At 38.9% G+C, this 12,956-nt stretch overlaps 2 protein-coding genes and 1 pseudogene across 2 annotated transcripts; 2 read left to right on the top strand and 1 right to left on the bottom strand.

Moving 5' to 3' along the window:
* The first annotated feature begins 2,411 nt into the window (after positions 1–2,411).
* LOC141827582 (uncharacterized protein C24B11.05-like) lies at positions 2,412–4,479 on the top strand. Its single transcript, XM_074714870.1, has 7 exons — positions 2,412–2,580; positions 2,647–2,712; positions 2,788–2,885; positions 2,962–3,087; positions 3,244–3,555; positions 3,640–3,705; positions 4,161–4,479. The coding sequence occupies exons 1-7, from the start codon at positions 2,535–2,537 to the stop codon at positions 4,308–4,310; spliced, it is 864 nt and encodes a 287-aa protein (XP_074570971.1). The 5' UTR covers positions 2,412–2,534; the 3' UTR covers positions 4,311–4,479.
* Positions 4,480–7,696: 3,217 nt separating this feature from the next.
* Positions 7,697–9,303, top strand: LOC141828248 (NAD(P)H-quinone oxidoreductase subunit S, chloroplastic). The gene has a single exon (XM_074715647.1). It carries the CDS (start codon positions 8,309–8,311, stop codon positions 8,999–9,001), a length of 693 nt encoding a protein of 230 aa, XP_074571748.1. The 5' UTR covers positions 7,697–8,308; the 3' UTR covers positions 9,002–9,303.
* A 649-nt stretch (positions 9,304–9,952) lies between these two features.
* LOC141827708 (uncharacterized) lies at positions 9,953–12,659 on the bottom strand (annotated as a pseudogene).
* Between the last annotated feature and the right edge of the window lie 297 nt (positions 12,660–12,956).

Here is a 12,956-nt window from a genome sequence, read left to right as displayed (position 1 = left end):
CAGATCCTTGCATCTTCATTTGTAAGTCTTTTGCCTTCCCTGGCATCTAAAGCGATGATCCAGGGAGAATTGCAGTCGCTCAAGGACGAGGTGGAGAGGCTGCGGCGTTTGGCAGCGGAACTACAAAGTGCAGTGGCCAAGCTTCAGGTTGAACTGGTTGATCGTGGCCATGTGGAGGAGTAGAAGAAATTGTGGGAGGTCGAGTTTTGAAAGTTTCCTGCACTACTTGAAAAGGTGGGAACCCAGGCCTATAGTTTGTTCGAGCTCGGCTTTGAGAATTATACGACACAGTTCGAAGCAAATGCATACCCTGCCGTCGAGGAATAACCATCTTTCCTAATCTCGAAGCTACGCTGGATTGAGTCCCTAAGTAGTACTTTGAATTTAAATTATGGTGCAACTAAATGCGGGTGTGGTGCTGGTTTGGTCCCTAAGTAGTACACTTGCTTGGCTCCGCCTTGTGCGGACCTATTCTTGGACTGTGATCTACTTTCCTGCACCTACTACCCTTTTACACTCCCTTCAGCATTTCAATAAAAAAGTGAAATTCATCACCTACCCGATTAGTCTTACGATCACATGTGAGAAAGTAAATCAAAAAACTACAATTTGAGTACTATAGGAGAGTGTATTATCTTAGTTTCGTCGAGATTCAATCTTTGTCCACTTTAGGGGGTATTAACCAACTCAACCATGTTGATTACTCCCGACCTTTCAAACATTGTGGGGCATTTTTAATTAGGGAAGCCAACAACATTAGCTCTGGACACTCTGTCGTCGCCCAGTCGCTCGCATCAAGCTCTATCGATTGCCTCTTGGTTGCGTCCAATGGCGGTTATTAGTAGTCGCCACTATCAGTTATGCCTATCAAGAATTGTAGGAGTGGATGAAGGGGCACCCATCTCAAAGGGGTATGATTTTGAGGGATGTCCCCGATCAGAGATGTTTCCATGATGTATACTGGCTTTATGAGGATGTTTTCATGGTGTGCACGGGCTCTACAAGGATGTTCCTTGTCGGATATATTGTCATTGTATGCACTGCTGAACAAGATATTCTCGGTCGAGGATATTCTCATAGTACATGTGAGATATTCCCGATGGAGGATTTTCTCATAGTGTGTGTTGGCACGTAGGAATGTTCTCGATCGAAGGTATGCTCATAGTGTCTACTGGTTGGCAGAGCCAATAACATTAGCTCACGGAATATTTTCGATCGGTCATATTTCCATAGCATGCACTGCTGAGTAAGGATGTTCCCAATCAGATATATTCCTACAATATTTGATGGTTTGTGGAGATATTCCTGATTGAAAATGCTCTCATAGTGAAGTACGGTCAGGCCTTCCAGGTCGGGCCCAAATATCTGCCAATATATCAATAAAGATCAGGAGTAAATTCTCTAGAGCTTAGTTGCAATCAAGATAAAACCATATAAATATTCGATGAGAAACCCATGCCAACCAAAATCCATTATTATTTTGTAAATAAATATAGCCCTATAATAGGATTTCAAGTTGCTTGGATGATTCCTAGGCCATTAACCCAGGTGGCCATACTACTTATATGTTGGATGCTGCTGATGGTTGATGCCTTGCCACAGATGACAAAGAAAGCCTAATTCAATTTAGTACAAATGTGCAATGCCAGGTGAGTTTGATGGAACCATCTCAACGACTTGCCTCACCTTCAGTCTTTTTCTTAAATAATCTTCTATTTGTGCACCTCTGGTACCATCCCCTTGTGTTTTATATACACCAAGGGTTGGAACCCCTTTTCTCCATAAATCTGAATCCAATTCACCTGATAGTCGATCAAGTTGCTATGCTACATGCGTCGCAACCAAAGAAAAACAAAAGAAAAGTTATGCCACTATACAACTACAGGAAGAGCACATTCATAATCCTCCATGACCCCCACTGTCTTGAAAGAAGAATAAGCATCATCCTCCACTAAGTTCCAGAATCCTTGCCATACAATCAACTAAGAATGAGCAGATTTTAGTGGGCAAATGGCATCCTCCAACATGGGCAGTCCCTATAAAACAAGAACTAAAGGGAGAAACAGAATCTGGGCATGCAAATGAATGATCTTTCTGGTAGAGAACTTCTCAAGGATATCCAAGTTGTCATGTTTCCTTTCTGACCATATGCATAACACAAATGTGTTTCTGAATTGGGTTCTGTTGGAAGGCATCAAAAAGCAGGCACACTGCATTATCCAAAGAAAAAGAAGAACAGATGCTGCGCTGACATCCCACTAGAAACAATCAGATTGCCACCTTTTGCAACATGTTCTACTCCCTGGAGCTGTATAAATATGCTTCCTAAGCAATCACTCCATCCATCCAGCGTTACAGTTTCTTCTTGAAGGTAGCAGCAATCTGCTTGCCTGTTTCTTTTTCTTGTTTTTCCCCCCTTTTTCATTTTTTGCTATTGCTCTTGATAATGCTTCTATCTGATACATAGAATGGTTTGGTAATTGCTTAATCAGTGCCTGTTGTTCCATAATTACTGGAAGGAGTAATATATAGGGATGGAAACTACTACAACAGAAGCCAAGTACGAGTGTCTTCTCTTTGGTAAGTGACAAATGCAAGTACATCGTTTTCTTCGATGAAAACTTAGTTCAAGTTCATAATTTTCAGATATGGACGATACCTTGTATCCCTTGACTTCTGGTCTCAATTTGGCTTGTCGGAAAAATATCCAAGGTAATGTGGCTGTTAATTCTGATTCGAAGCACATTAAGACATTTGGTCTCAGTGTTGGATTGTGCTTGATGACAGATTACATGTTGCACCATCTCAATATAGAAGAAAACCAAGTTCCTAAATTGTGCCTGGACTTGTACAAAGAACATGGGACTACAATGGCTGGTCTTAAGGTGCAAACTTGTAAATGAAGCTCACCTTTAATTCATGGCTGAATGGAACTTTTTCTTTCTTTCTTTCTTTCAACAGGCACTAGGTTATCAATTTGACGATGATGAATTCCATGCTTTTGTTCATGGAAGATTGCCATATGAGACTTTGAAACCTGATCCTGTGTTGAGAAGTATACTTCTTTCAGTGCCACAGAGAAAGATAGTAAGCTCCAAGAAGACCATAGTTCATAGATGAGCATCTAAAGGATGAGAATAATATAAGCAGTAGAAAACAAAAAATATATTCAGTATTCAATTTTATTTCTTTTGTTACAGCACAGGAATCATTTTCCAATGATGATGAATCCAATTTTTACAGATCTTCACAAATGCAGACAAAGTTCATGCTGCAAAAGTTGTCAGTAGGCTTGGGCTAGAAGATTGTTTTGATGGTTTTATATGCTTTGAGACACTTAATCCAACCCCAAATCAGAATGTTCCTGCTGAAAAGATCAACACCATGACTAATGATGATTTAAACAGTGATAGTTATGCGAATGGTTTAAGCAGCAACTGTGTTGATGGCGATGACAAATACAACTCTAACACGGTAGGGAGAATACTCTGCAAGCCTTCTCTGGAAGCCTTTGAAATGGCATTTGGGATTGCTAACATAGATCCAAAGAGAACAGTAAGTCATACTTATTGGATAATTGAATTGAATTTGATTCGAATCACACTGTGAATAAGTACTAATTTTGATCCTCTCTCCTAGATCTTTTTTGATGATAGTCCAAGAAACATAGCGACAGGAAAAGAAGCTGGTCTTCATACTATCCTCGTAAGTCTGTCACTCATCTCTCATTAAAGATCAAGTCAAGCATTTTCTATATGAAAATTAAGTCGATATTTCTGTGTAGTTACTTCAACTCCACTTTGTAATTCCGTGAATTTGTTCAACTAGAAATGAAAAGACAGTCGAAGGCAGCACGAGAAGTTCTTTCATATGAATTAATATTCTATTTGGAGAGGATCATTTTCTTAAGAACAATAAGGATGAAGAACATAAGAAAGAAAAAAACAAAAGAGATGCAAATCCAGAACAAAAGAACATACTATATTCAAGCATCAAAGAATATATATACATGTTCAGTATTGTTAAAAGATCAAGTATAGGAGATGACTTCTCTTTAATATAATGTAAATACAAATTAAAATCCTAAATAGAAAGACAAGTTAACAAAACAACTATAACTCTTTTTCTTACCTCACTAAGGAATTGTCAAATGCATGCAGGTTGGGAGCTCAGTGTTGGTGCCAGGGGCTGATCTTGCACTAGAAAGCATTCACAATATAAGAGAAGCCTTGCCTGAGATATGGCAGGATGGAGAGCAGATGGAACCGGTTCTTGCAGCCACATCTGCTGAAGCAATAGTCCTCGCCTAGAAATTACTTTTAGATACAATATCAGATGTCTCTGAAGAGGAAAAAGTAATACTGCTACTACTATAGATAAACAAAGGTAGTCTGAGAATGATGATGACTATATATGTAATAATATCCATTTAACACCCAATAAAGCCAAAGCATAATGTGCAAGGACGTATTAAGTTTATTATGTTGCCTCTTTTTCATGTAGCATTGAAGGAAACAAATTGCCAGTAATTTGCCATTGAAGGTCAACATATATATATATACACCAAAAAGAAAACTGACATATGTTTTCGATTTTAGGCTTTGTATTTTTTAGAAAATATTTTTTTACTGTTTGGTTGTGTTATTGGAAAATGTTTTTTCTCTCCATTAGTCAGCTTGACTTGCCTAGCTCGTCCTGCATAGTAAGCTCAATCATGTCATTATGCCTAATCGACCAGCTTGGCCCAAACAGCTTGTTAGGATTGATGAGGAAATTATGTGTCGGATAGCTAGGGGGATGACTCGTTCAAGTGTTCCACTTCGAACACTCACTCTTAAGTGTTCCTTCATGTTGCATTCAAAACATAAACCACTAGATTTTAATTTAGTCATACCTTTAAGCTTTGAAGGCTTGTTTGGATCTTGAAACACCTTCTTAACATCCTTCTTGTTAAGATGCTTGCTTCTCTTTGTCATCTTCTTTCACAAAGTCAGCCATCTCACTTGAGGATTCTCCATCCTTACTCTTGGATCATGCTCTAACTCTGATGAAGATGCACTCGCATCTCTCTCTTTTGACTTCTTCTTCTATACAAATAAAGCTAAACCTTTCTCTTTCATCACAAGGTAGCTAGATCATGCAATTCAAATTCAAAAAATAAATGTTCTAACTTAACAATTGAAAAATCCCTAAATATTTTTTATGCATCAACCATGGATAACCAAAGTGATATTTGGGGAAAGGCTTTTAGTGCACACCTTATAAGACTCGGATTCTCGATTCTTTCTCCTATAACATGGAAATCATTATAAATCTCCTTGAACCTCACATGCACTTGGCTTACCGTTTCTGGTCTTTCATTGTAAAATCATTAGCAAATTGTGTTTTGCAATAGAAGGATTGCATGTACCTTCATGAGGCTCTACTTCTCCCAAAGTTCCTTGGCACTCTTGAAATGGCCAACTTTTTTTATTCCTATAGTGATCATCTACATTGGAGAGGTGTAATAGCCTTTGTGTTAGTTTATCCCTTCACTTTCATGTCAGTGTCCACTTGCTAGACTCAAATATTTCTCCAAAATTATATATCGGCATCCTAAATCCCTCATTCACAACAAACTAATTTTCAATATTCATCAATAAATAATACTCCATCCTACCTTTTCAACAGGAGAAGTTTATTCCATTGAAAAATGGTGGTTATGTCATGTTATATCATTCTTGCATTGCTATCTCTTGAACACACTCTTTAAGTACTGGTTAATCCTTCGAAAGTAAGCTATCTTTGAAACCACTTGTTGGATTAATGACAAGACTAGAGGGGATGGATAGTAGATCGCTTAAATCGCTTGCTCATGTCTGCAATTAAGTTAGTATGCAATAAAAAGAAAAACAATACAAATTAAACAAACTAGCAATTCAAACAAGACTATTTTACATGGTTTGGAACCCCCATTCCAACTTCATAGCATATGACTCATTAATGAGTCACTCCTTCCAATCTACTATCTTTTCTTCTTCTCGGATACTGTTTGAAGGTGAAGAAACCTCGTACACTTTTCTTCTTACAAGATAGAAATTAAACTCAAGAAGAGATTACACAAGAGTAACGAATGCAAGTAGAAGAAAGTTGAGTTAAGATGTTAAGATTGAGAACTTTTGGTAGTTTTTGTGCTCCATTTGGCCCACATTTATAGTCATCCATTGCAGCTTTGCTTTAATCTATTTTCTAGTGCGAGATCAATCAACTAGTTCCTCATCCCAGTCGACTTCTGACTTGATTATGTCAGCTTGTACGACAATAAATGCTTCAATTGACTCAAACTACCATCAGTCGACTATAGTGTTGTAGCTTCTAGGTGCAACCTGATCGTGTCAGATCAATGGCCATTTTCTTGGTTTTATGTTGGCCCATCAGTCAATTGTCATTGTTCCTCAACCAATTGACTTTGCCTCAGTATACTCATCGGTGAACAAAAACATTCATTTTATTGGGTCAATTCATATTTGAGTCGACTGCAAGTCACTCTTAGTCGACAAAATGCTCAGCTTAGACCGCTTCTAAAATAAAATCTCTACCTGAGTCTAGTTTCACTTGTAACCTTTTATGCAAATGCAATTGCTCTTAAATTTACCAAAAGTTTTCTATTAAGAGGGCATGCCTCCAGGACTTCCTTATTTGTCAAGCATATATTCAACTTTAATCTATTGGGACTTCCATTTGTCAAACATTTAATCACCCTTAATCTACGTAGGATTCCATTTGCCAATTTGGTTCTCAACCTACTTGGACTTCTCTAGTTGCCAAGTGTTCAATTGATGTTGACCCACTTAGACTTCATCTATGACACCTACAATATCAGTCAAGTAAGGTCACATCCAATCGACTCAACTCCAAATAGAAACATTATATTTGTGAGCAAAACATCTTAAATTGACTCCCTAGTTAACTCAACACCCTAGTCGACTAGATCATCGATTATAACTAAACTATGATCAAGGCTTCGCCTGAGTGAAATTTACATAAAACCTAAAATACTGGTCTGATACTTATAGACTCTCATAGCTGACTAAGAATTTACCTATTTCATCTTAGTTTGCCCAAAAGGTTCTCTCATTAGGTCTTTAATCCCTTAGATTCACCAACCCCTAGTCTCATTCCATGTGTCATCCTACATAGTCAACCTCTTGTGGCTCATCAAAGTTGCCAATAAAACTCAATACTCCTCAACTTATGATCCATCGAATGTCTCATACCATCATTTTTTGATCTCTAACAACCCTCTAATGCATCGAGCTAAACCCTCTTGGTTGCGCCAAGTCAAGCTTTATAAGCTTCCTGTGCATTCTATCAAGTTCTTGCAAACTTCATACACACATTAATAACACGGGCAAACCTAACTTGAACACTTTGCTAAACCTATCAAAACACTTCAATCAAACACGACATTTTACGGCGCGATTCCACTAATAACCTTTGGGTCTTTTATCACCTATCCTTCTTATAGAATCCACCTTGAATTAAGCCATCAAGCGCACTGAACTTCCTTGGCTGTTTTCATGACATTTTATCCTTCATGCTTGTGAATCCACCTAATTCCAAGACACCCTAACACCCACCTTATGTCATGCCTTTGATCTATCAAATGCACAACCCTCCTCGAGCTTGCTATACTAATTCTTCACACCTACAAGTCCCCCTTCTACTCTACCTTCGAGCAATCAAATGCACAAATCAACTTGACGTCGTTGTTCAATCAACTAACTCTATGAGTTTCTATGTGCACGATGCTAAGTCCCAACACACTTATGCACACATCCGAAACACAACATAAAACTTAAATTTTTTCAAACACATCAAAATAATTTGGTCGAACTTAACCACATGTGAGCATGGTTTTCCCAACAGTCAATATATGAGTCAATACATAAATATTGCTCAACCTTTACACTAGAGTGCTAATTTTCTAAGCATTCTAATCTCTTTCAATCCTTTCAAATTTCGAGGGTAAAAAAAGAGAGGATAAACGGTAATTTTCTCTTTTGACTTATTTTTTCTACGTGGTTTATCCTTTCAATTGAACAACTAAATAATAGATGGATCCATAGAGTCATCTCTTCTTTCATACATTATTTATGAAGAGGCCCTAAGGCAATTGCAATTAACCCTAAACATTAGCAGTACTTACTGAGTCGGTGATGCGATAAGAGTATTTTGTGGTCTGCAAACGTCCTCCAACCAGCCTTCATGGTCGTTCCTGCTCGATTCGACAAAGCGTACAATTCAGGAGAAATCCATCCATCCTTCCATGGCGACTTCGATTCCCATCCACACTACCCTAAACCCTCGCCTTCTCTCTCGCAACTCCACCTTCCTCCAGCAGGCCACCCCTCTGACCCGCTCCGCTTTCAGTTTCACCACCTCCGCCAAGCTGGACCTCTCCGAGACCATGGGTGGCCGCGGCCTTTGCAACGGCGAGCGAGGCATCCGGCACGAGCTCCAGCGGACCACCATGGAACAACCGCCTTCGCCTCCTCTCGCCTCCCCTCCTGCTCCTGCCGCTCCTTCTGCCGTCGGCGTGGACGAAGAAGGCGCTTTCGAAAAGGAGCTCTTCGGCCTCACCGGAGGCTTCCCAGGCGGCGAAAAGGGCCTCAAAGAGTTCATCGACCGGAACCCCTCTCCTTCCGAGGCAAAGGCAAGGGCGGGCGGCGAGGAGGACCTCGCGGTATTGCTGGCGCGGGCGAAGCCGAAGCCCCCCGAGCTTCCCCTTTTCCTGCCCGGGATGATCGTGATGGTGAAGAATCCCAAGAACCCTTTCTACATGTACACTGGGATCGTGCAGAGGGTCACCGACGGGAAGGCCGGGGTGCTCTTCGAAGGCGGCAATTGGGACAAGCTCCTCACTTTCGACCTCGTCGAGCTCGAGCGAAGGGAGAAGGGGCCGCCCATGATGAACCCCAAGTCCGCTGTACTGGAATCCATAGTTGAGATGGCTGAATGACCTCATCGGTGAGCCTCGTCTCGATCATCGATGGTTTTTTCATCTCTTCTCTCCTTTGTTATAGCTCCCTCCTCCTGTAACATTTCCTCTTCGTTGCGAAAGGAACATTAATGGATTTCGCCTCCACTTTCCTACCTTCTTTTGCGCTAGAATGATCCGGCGGTCTCAATGATTCAAACCTGGACGGTGAATTCTTTACGCTCCTTGAGTTTTGAACTGGATGCACGAGGAGCCTCAAGATACAGTTGATTAATGAATATTACACTTCTCAAAGAAACATTTCTCTGAGTTGATTTTTCCAACCACATTTGTATAGTATTTTTAAACACTTCAAGAGTCTCGATCTTGTTTCTTAAACAAACCTCAATTGATTAATATACGTCTTTCCGTGAAACTTCCTGCTAAATGCAGTGGTCAATGGATGATTTTGATTTGGACTGCAGTTCTTGAGAAAATTAGCACAAAATTTCAACTCTGTGATCTATATATTAATATTATAGTGCTTGAAGCACAACACATTTCTGTTATCAGAATCTATAACAGGAACAGTAAGCAATCGTCTACACCTCCTTAGGGAGCTCAACTACCAAATATCACGAAAAAGAAATAAGTCTATACAATAAAAACAACTCCAATCAAAAAATGATTGGATCGGAATGAATCAAAGAAAGTTCTTTTCAAATATGACACTTTGGTTCTTCCCAAAATTTGGATTTCCTTTTGATAAATACAAATACCTGACAGATGAATGAATGACAAGTTAATATTCTAATATTCTATACACAAATACTTGCTATACAAAATTCACACACACACACACACTTCTGCAAAAAGGTGGAATCACAACGGCTCCACACGGTCAGACCATCTAGAAGAAGTAAATCGAGAAATTACAATTGATCACGACGAAGACACATATATATATATATAGCAAGTATTTGTGTATAGAATATTAACTTGTCATTTAGTCATGCTTATTTCAGTCAATGTGGTTCCTTTGTTTATATTTCGTGAGCAAAAGCCAACATCATTGTGCCTTCAGAAAGGAAAATAAAGAGGTCAAGTTAAGTAAAAATAATAATAATAAAACAAGGTAAGTAGGATACCCTCGCATAACCTTCCCTTCAACAAAAAAAAAAAAAAGGCCAAGTTCAATGTATCCAAAAGGAAGTTAGTAAAAGTGGGGTGGTCATGCACACAAGTATTTCCCAATCATCTGTTTCATATACATATCAGGGGAGAGACTACCTGTGTCAATGTTTGTACAAAGTTGACAATGTCTAAGAAAAACACCAAGAATGTCGCTTAACTCAATGGATTGTGAGACTTCTTCAAAGCTTCCCTGATATATAGCTTTTCTATCTGCATCTCGTCACTGCTGTTCTATATTACTGCAGCCAGAAACAGCATGAAGATCACCAAGTTGGGAAATATATAATGAACCAGTGACATGGGAAATAAAGATTTGCCAATTTGTACAATTTGACATAGTTTGACTAACAGAGAATAGGGAGCATACTGGGGGGAAGCTGAGCTAGAAGAATGAGGATTTGTTGATACGTTCTTGTAAAACTGAATGGAAACAAATCCACCTGTACTTTGTCCTGACGATTCAGATGCACCATGGAAGCTGAGTCTGTAGCTTCCTCGACAATACATTCCTGTGAGTTCAGAGAAAAACTACTATACAGTAAAACATAGGAAATGAATTCCGAACTAGAAAACTGTAGTGAAACATTTGGTTGAACCAGCAGAAAAATGACATTAGTAGAACTAATTGATGCCTTGTCATGCTTTACCTATATCATCTGCACACTAGTCCACAAACTTATTGCCAAAAAAGTCCACCAGAGTGATGGCCGATGTGAAAGAAGGAAGTTGCAAGCCATTCCAGGTATGAATATAAAGAATTAAGATAAGCAGATATGTGATACACAATAAATATCAACTTTTAAAAAAGAAGACAAAAAATAACATAATATTTTCAGAAATTAAACTAAATTTGTTATCTTTCATCAACTTTCACAAATGAGTAATGTCCAATCAAATCAAACTTGATTATGCAAGAATCTAAACAAAATGGGTGGACATTGACTTTGACCATTACAAAGATCAAGCTCACAAAAGGACAATATGGGAGAGTGCAAGCCAAAACAAATCTGATTGGTATAAGGAGATTACGATCGACTTAACATTAATAAAGACCAAAATAACACAAATTGAAAGTATATCAAACTTAACATCAACGAGTTTTTAAGAAAGAAATTAGAAAAGAGATTAAATGCCAAGACACAAGAGAGAGTATTCAGATATATAGACCAATGAAATTCTGCCACATATAAACAAGATATTAATTCTCATAATCAAGAAATTCGAATTGGTCAATATGTAAATAAAAACAAAAAACATTGTATCTAACAAGCAAGAATCGAGCACAAGGTCAAGTATCCATTATGTCAATATACCACTACAAATTATGCGACATTTTATGGTAGAATTAGCGACCAAATCAAAATGCACAGAACTTTTTGATGAGACCTATTGCACTATTCTCGCATACATATTTTAGTTATTAGAATCAGCAACAATAAGAACCCCCCTAATCAAAATACAATTAAGCATGGAATGTGAACAGGTTGTGGTATAGTGTAATGGTTTTTTTTATTAGAAAAGTAATCTCCCTCAGTGCATCATCCAACCTCAACAGCATATAAACACCAGGATGGAACATAACGATAATGAGTATACTGCAAGCAGCTGTGTAAACAGATTGACTAGAAAGCAAAAGGTTTAGCTACAGTGGACCCCAAAAGAGTTGGGCCCGACGCGACTTCATTGCAGAATGTCAAATGATAAGATATAGTTTTAATTCAGTTATGTATAAGTAGCATACAAAATGAAAGGTAAGGTGTTATTTTGAAAATGGAAGATACATCGAAGTTATCTAGAAGCAAGGAAATTAGTAATGAAAATTCAGACTCAGATAAACATTAAGACCAGGCCATCAATTTCTCACATCATTGTTATGGAAAATTACAAATACCAGCTCATAATCAACAAATTTTGAAGTAGTAATGAAGAATGAATCAAACCTTTCCAGATGATAACAATGATAAAAAGAATAGTGACGAGCAAGGCCCAAAGGCTGCTATTAGAATGTGTTGACTTATTCTTCATCTTGATTTTCATCCTTGCAATCCTCTCTCTCTTCAACCTTGCAATATCAGCAATCTCTTTCATTAGCTTCTGGTCAGTAGCATCCAGAGGCGGAGAGTTGGGAGGACGAGGTGGCTTAGGTGGCTTTTTGCATCCTTTCTTTTTTGGCTTTTCAATTTCAATTTTCTTCTCCAAAAGGCTTACACTATCCTCTGGTTCAACCCTCTTGTGAACCAAAGCCTCCTCGTCTGTGTAAGAATGTTCAGAAGAGCTAGATCGACTACGTTCCAACGGTCCATCTCTTTCCCGTTTTACAAACCCATCCATGCCAAACCCACTCAGAAATTCTATATCCTTCACTCCTTCCTGTTCTTTTTTGACATAATTCATGCCACTTTCCAAATCGAAGGCAAAGTCTCTTTCCGCCGAATGGTTCTTATCCATGGCATCGCCAGATTCGAGCTTCCTTCTAGTCACAAATTAGTAGCTGAAGCCGGCTCATAAAGGGAATATACACGGAGTACACCAATTGCCAAGCTTAAATAGTGGAATCCACCTGCATTAAGGAAAGATTGAGGACACTAGAGCTCGATACAGGGGGTAAAACGTCCAATCTACTATGCCACCTAGAATTAACATGAAGATCAGATCAGATCAGATCATCCGTACTTACAGTTCACCAGAAGGAACAAAACCCTAGCTCGAAGCGGAATCAGGGCAGCAACTTCCCATCGGTTACAGCCGGTACGCCGTCCACGAGCTGGAAAAGGGAAAGAAGGAGGAGCGGATACGGACGAGG

This window comes from Curcuma longa, chromosome 4 (genome assembly GCF_044706935.1).
Source record: "Curcuma longa cultivar G26 ecotype Majalengka, Jawa Barat chromosome 4, ITB_CL_G26_1.1, whole genome shotgun sequence".
Lineage (NCBI taxonomy): Eukaryota > Viridiplantae > Streptophyta > Magnoliopsida > Zingiberales > Zingiberaceae > Curcuma > Curcuma longa.
This window is presented reverse-complemented; position numbering and strand designations above follow the sequence as displayed.

Coding starts and splice junctions, on each gene's coding strand:
- LOC141827582 (XM_074714870.1), top strand. CDS start 2,535: ATGGAAACTACTACAACAGAAGCCAAGTACGAGTGTCTTCTCTTTG. Junction 2,886..2,961: donor CTACAATGGCTGGTCTTAAG/GTGCAAACTTGT, acceptor TTCTTTCAACAG/GCACTAGGTTATCAATTTGA. Junction 3,088..3,243: donor CAGTGCCACAGAGAAAGATA/GTAAGCTCCAAG, acceptor CAATTTTTACAG/ATCTTCACAAATGCAGACAA.
- LOC141828248 (XM_074715647.1), top strand. CDS start 8,309: ATGGCGACTTCGATTCCCATCCACACTACCCTAAACCCTCGCCTTCTC.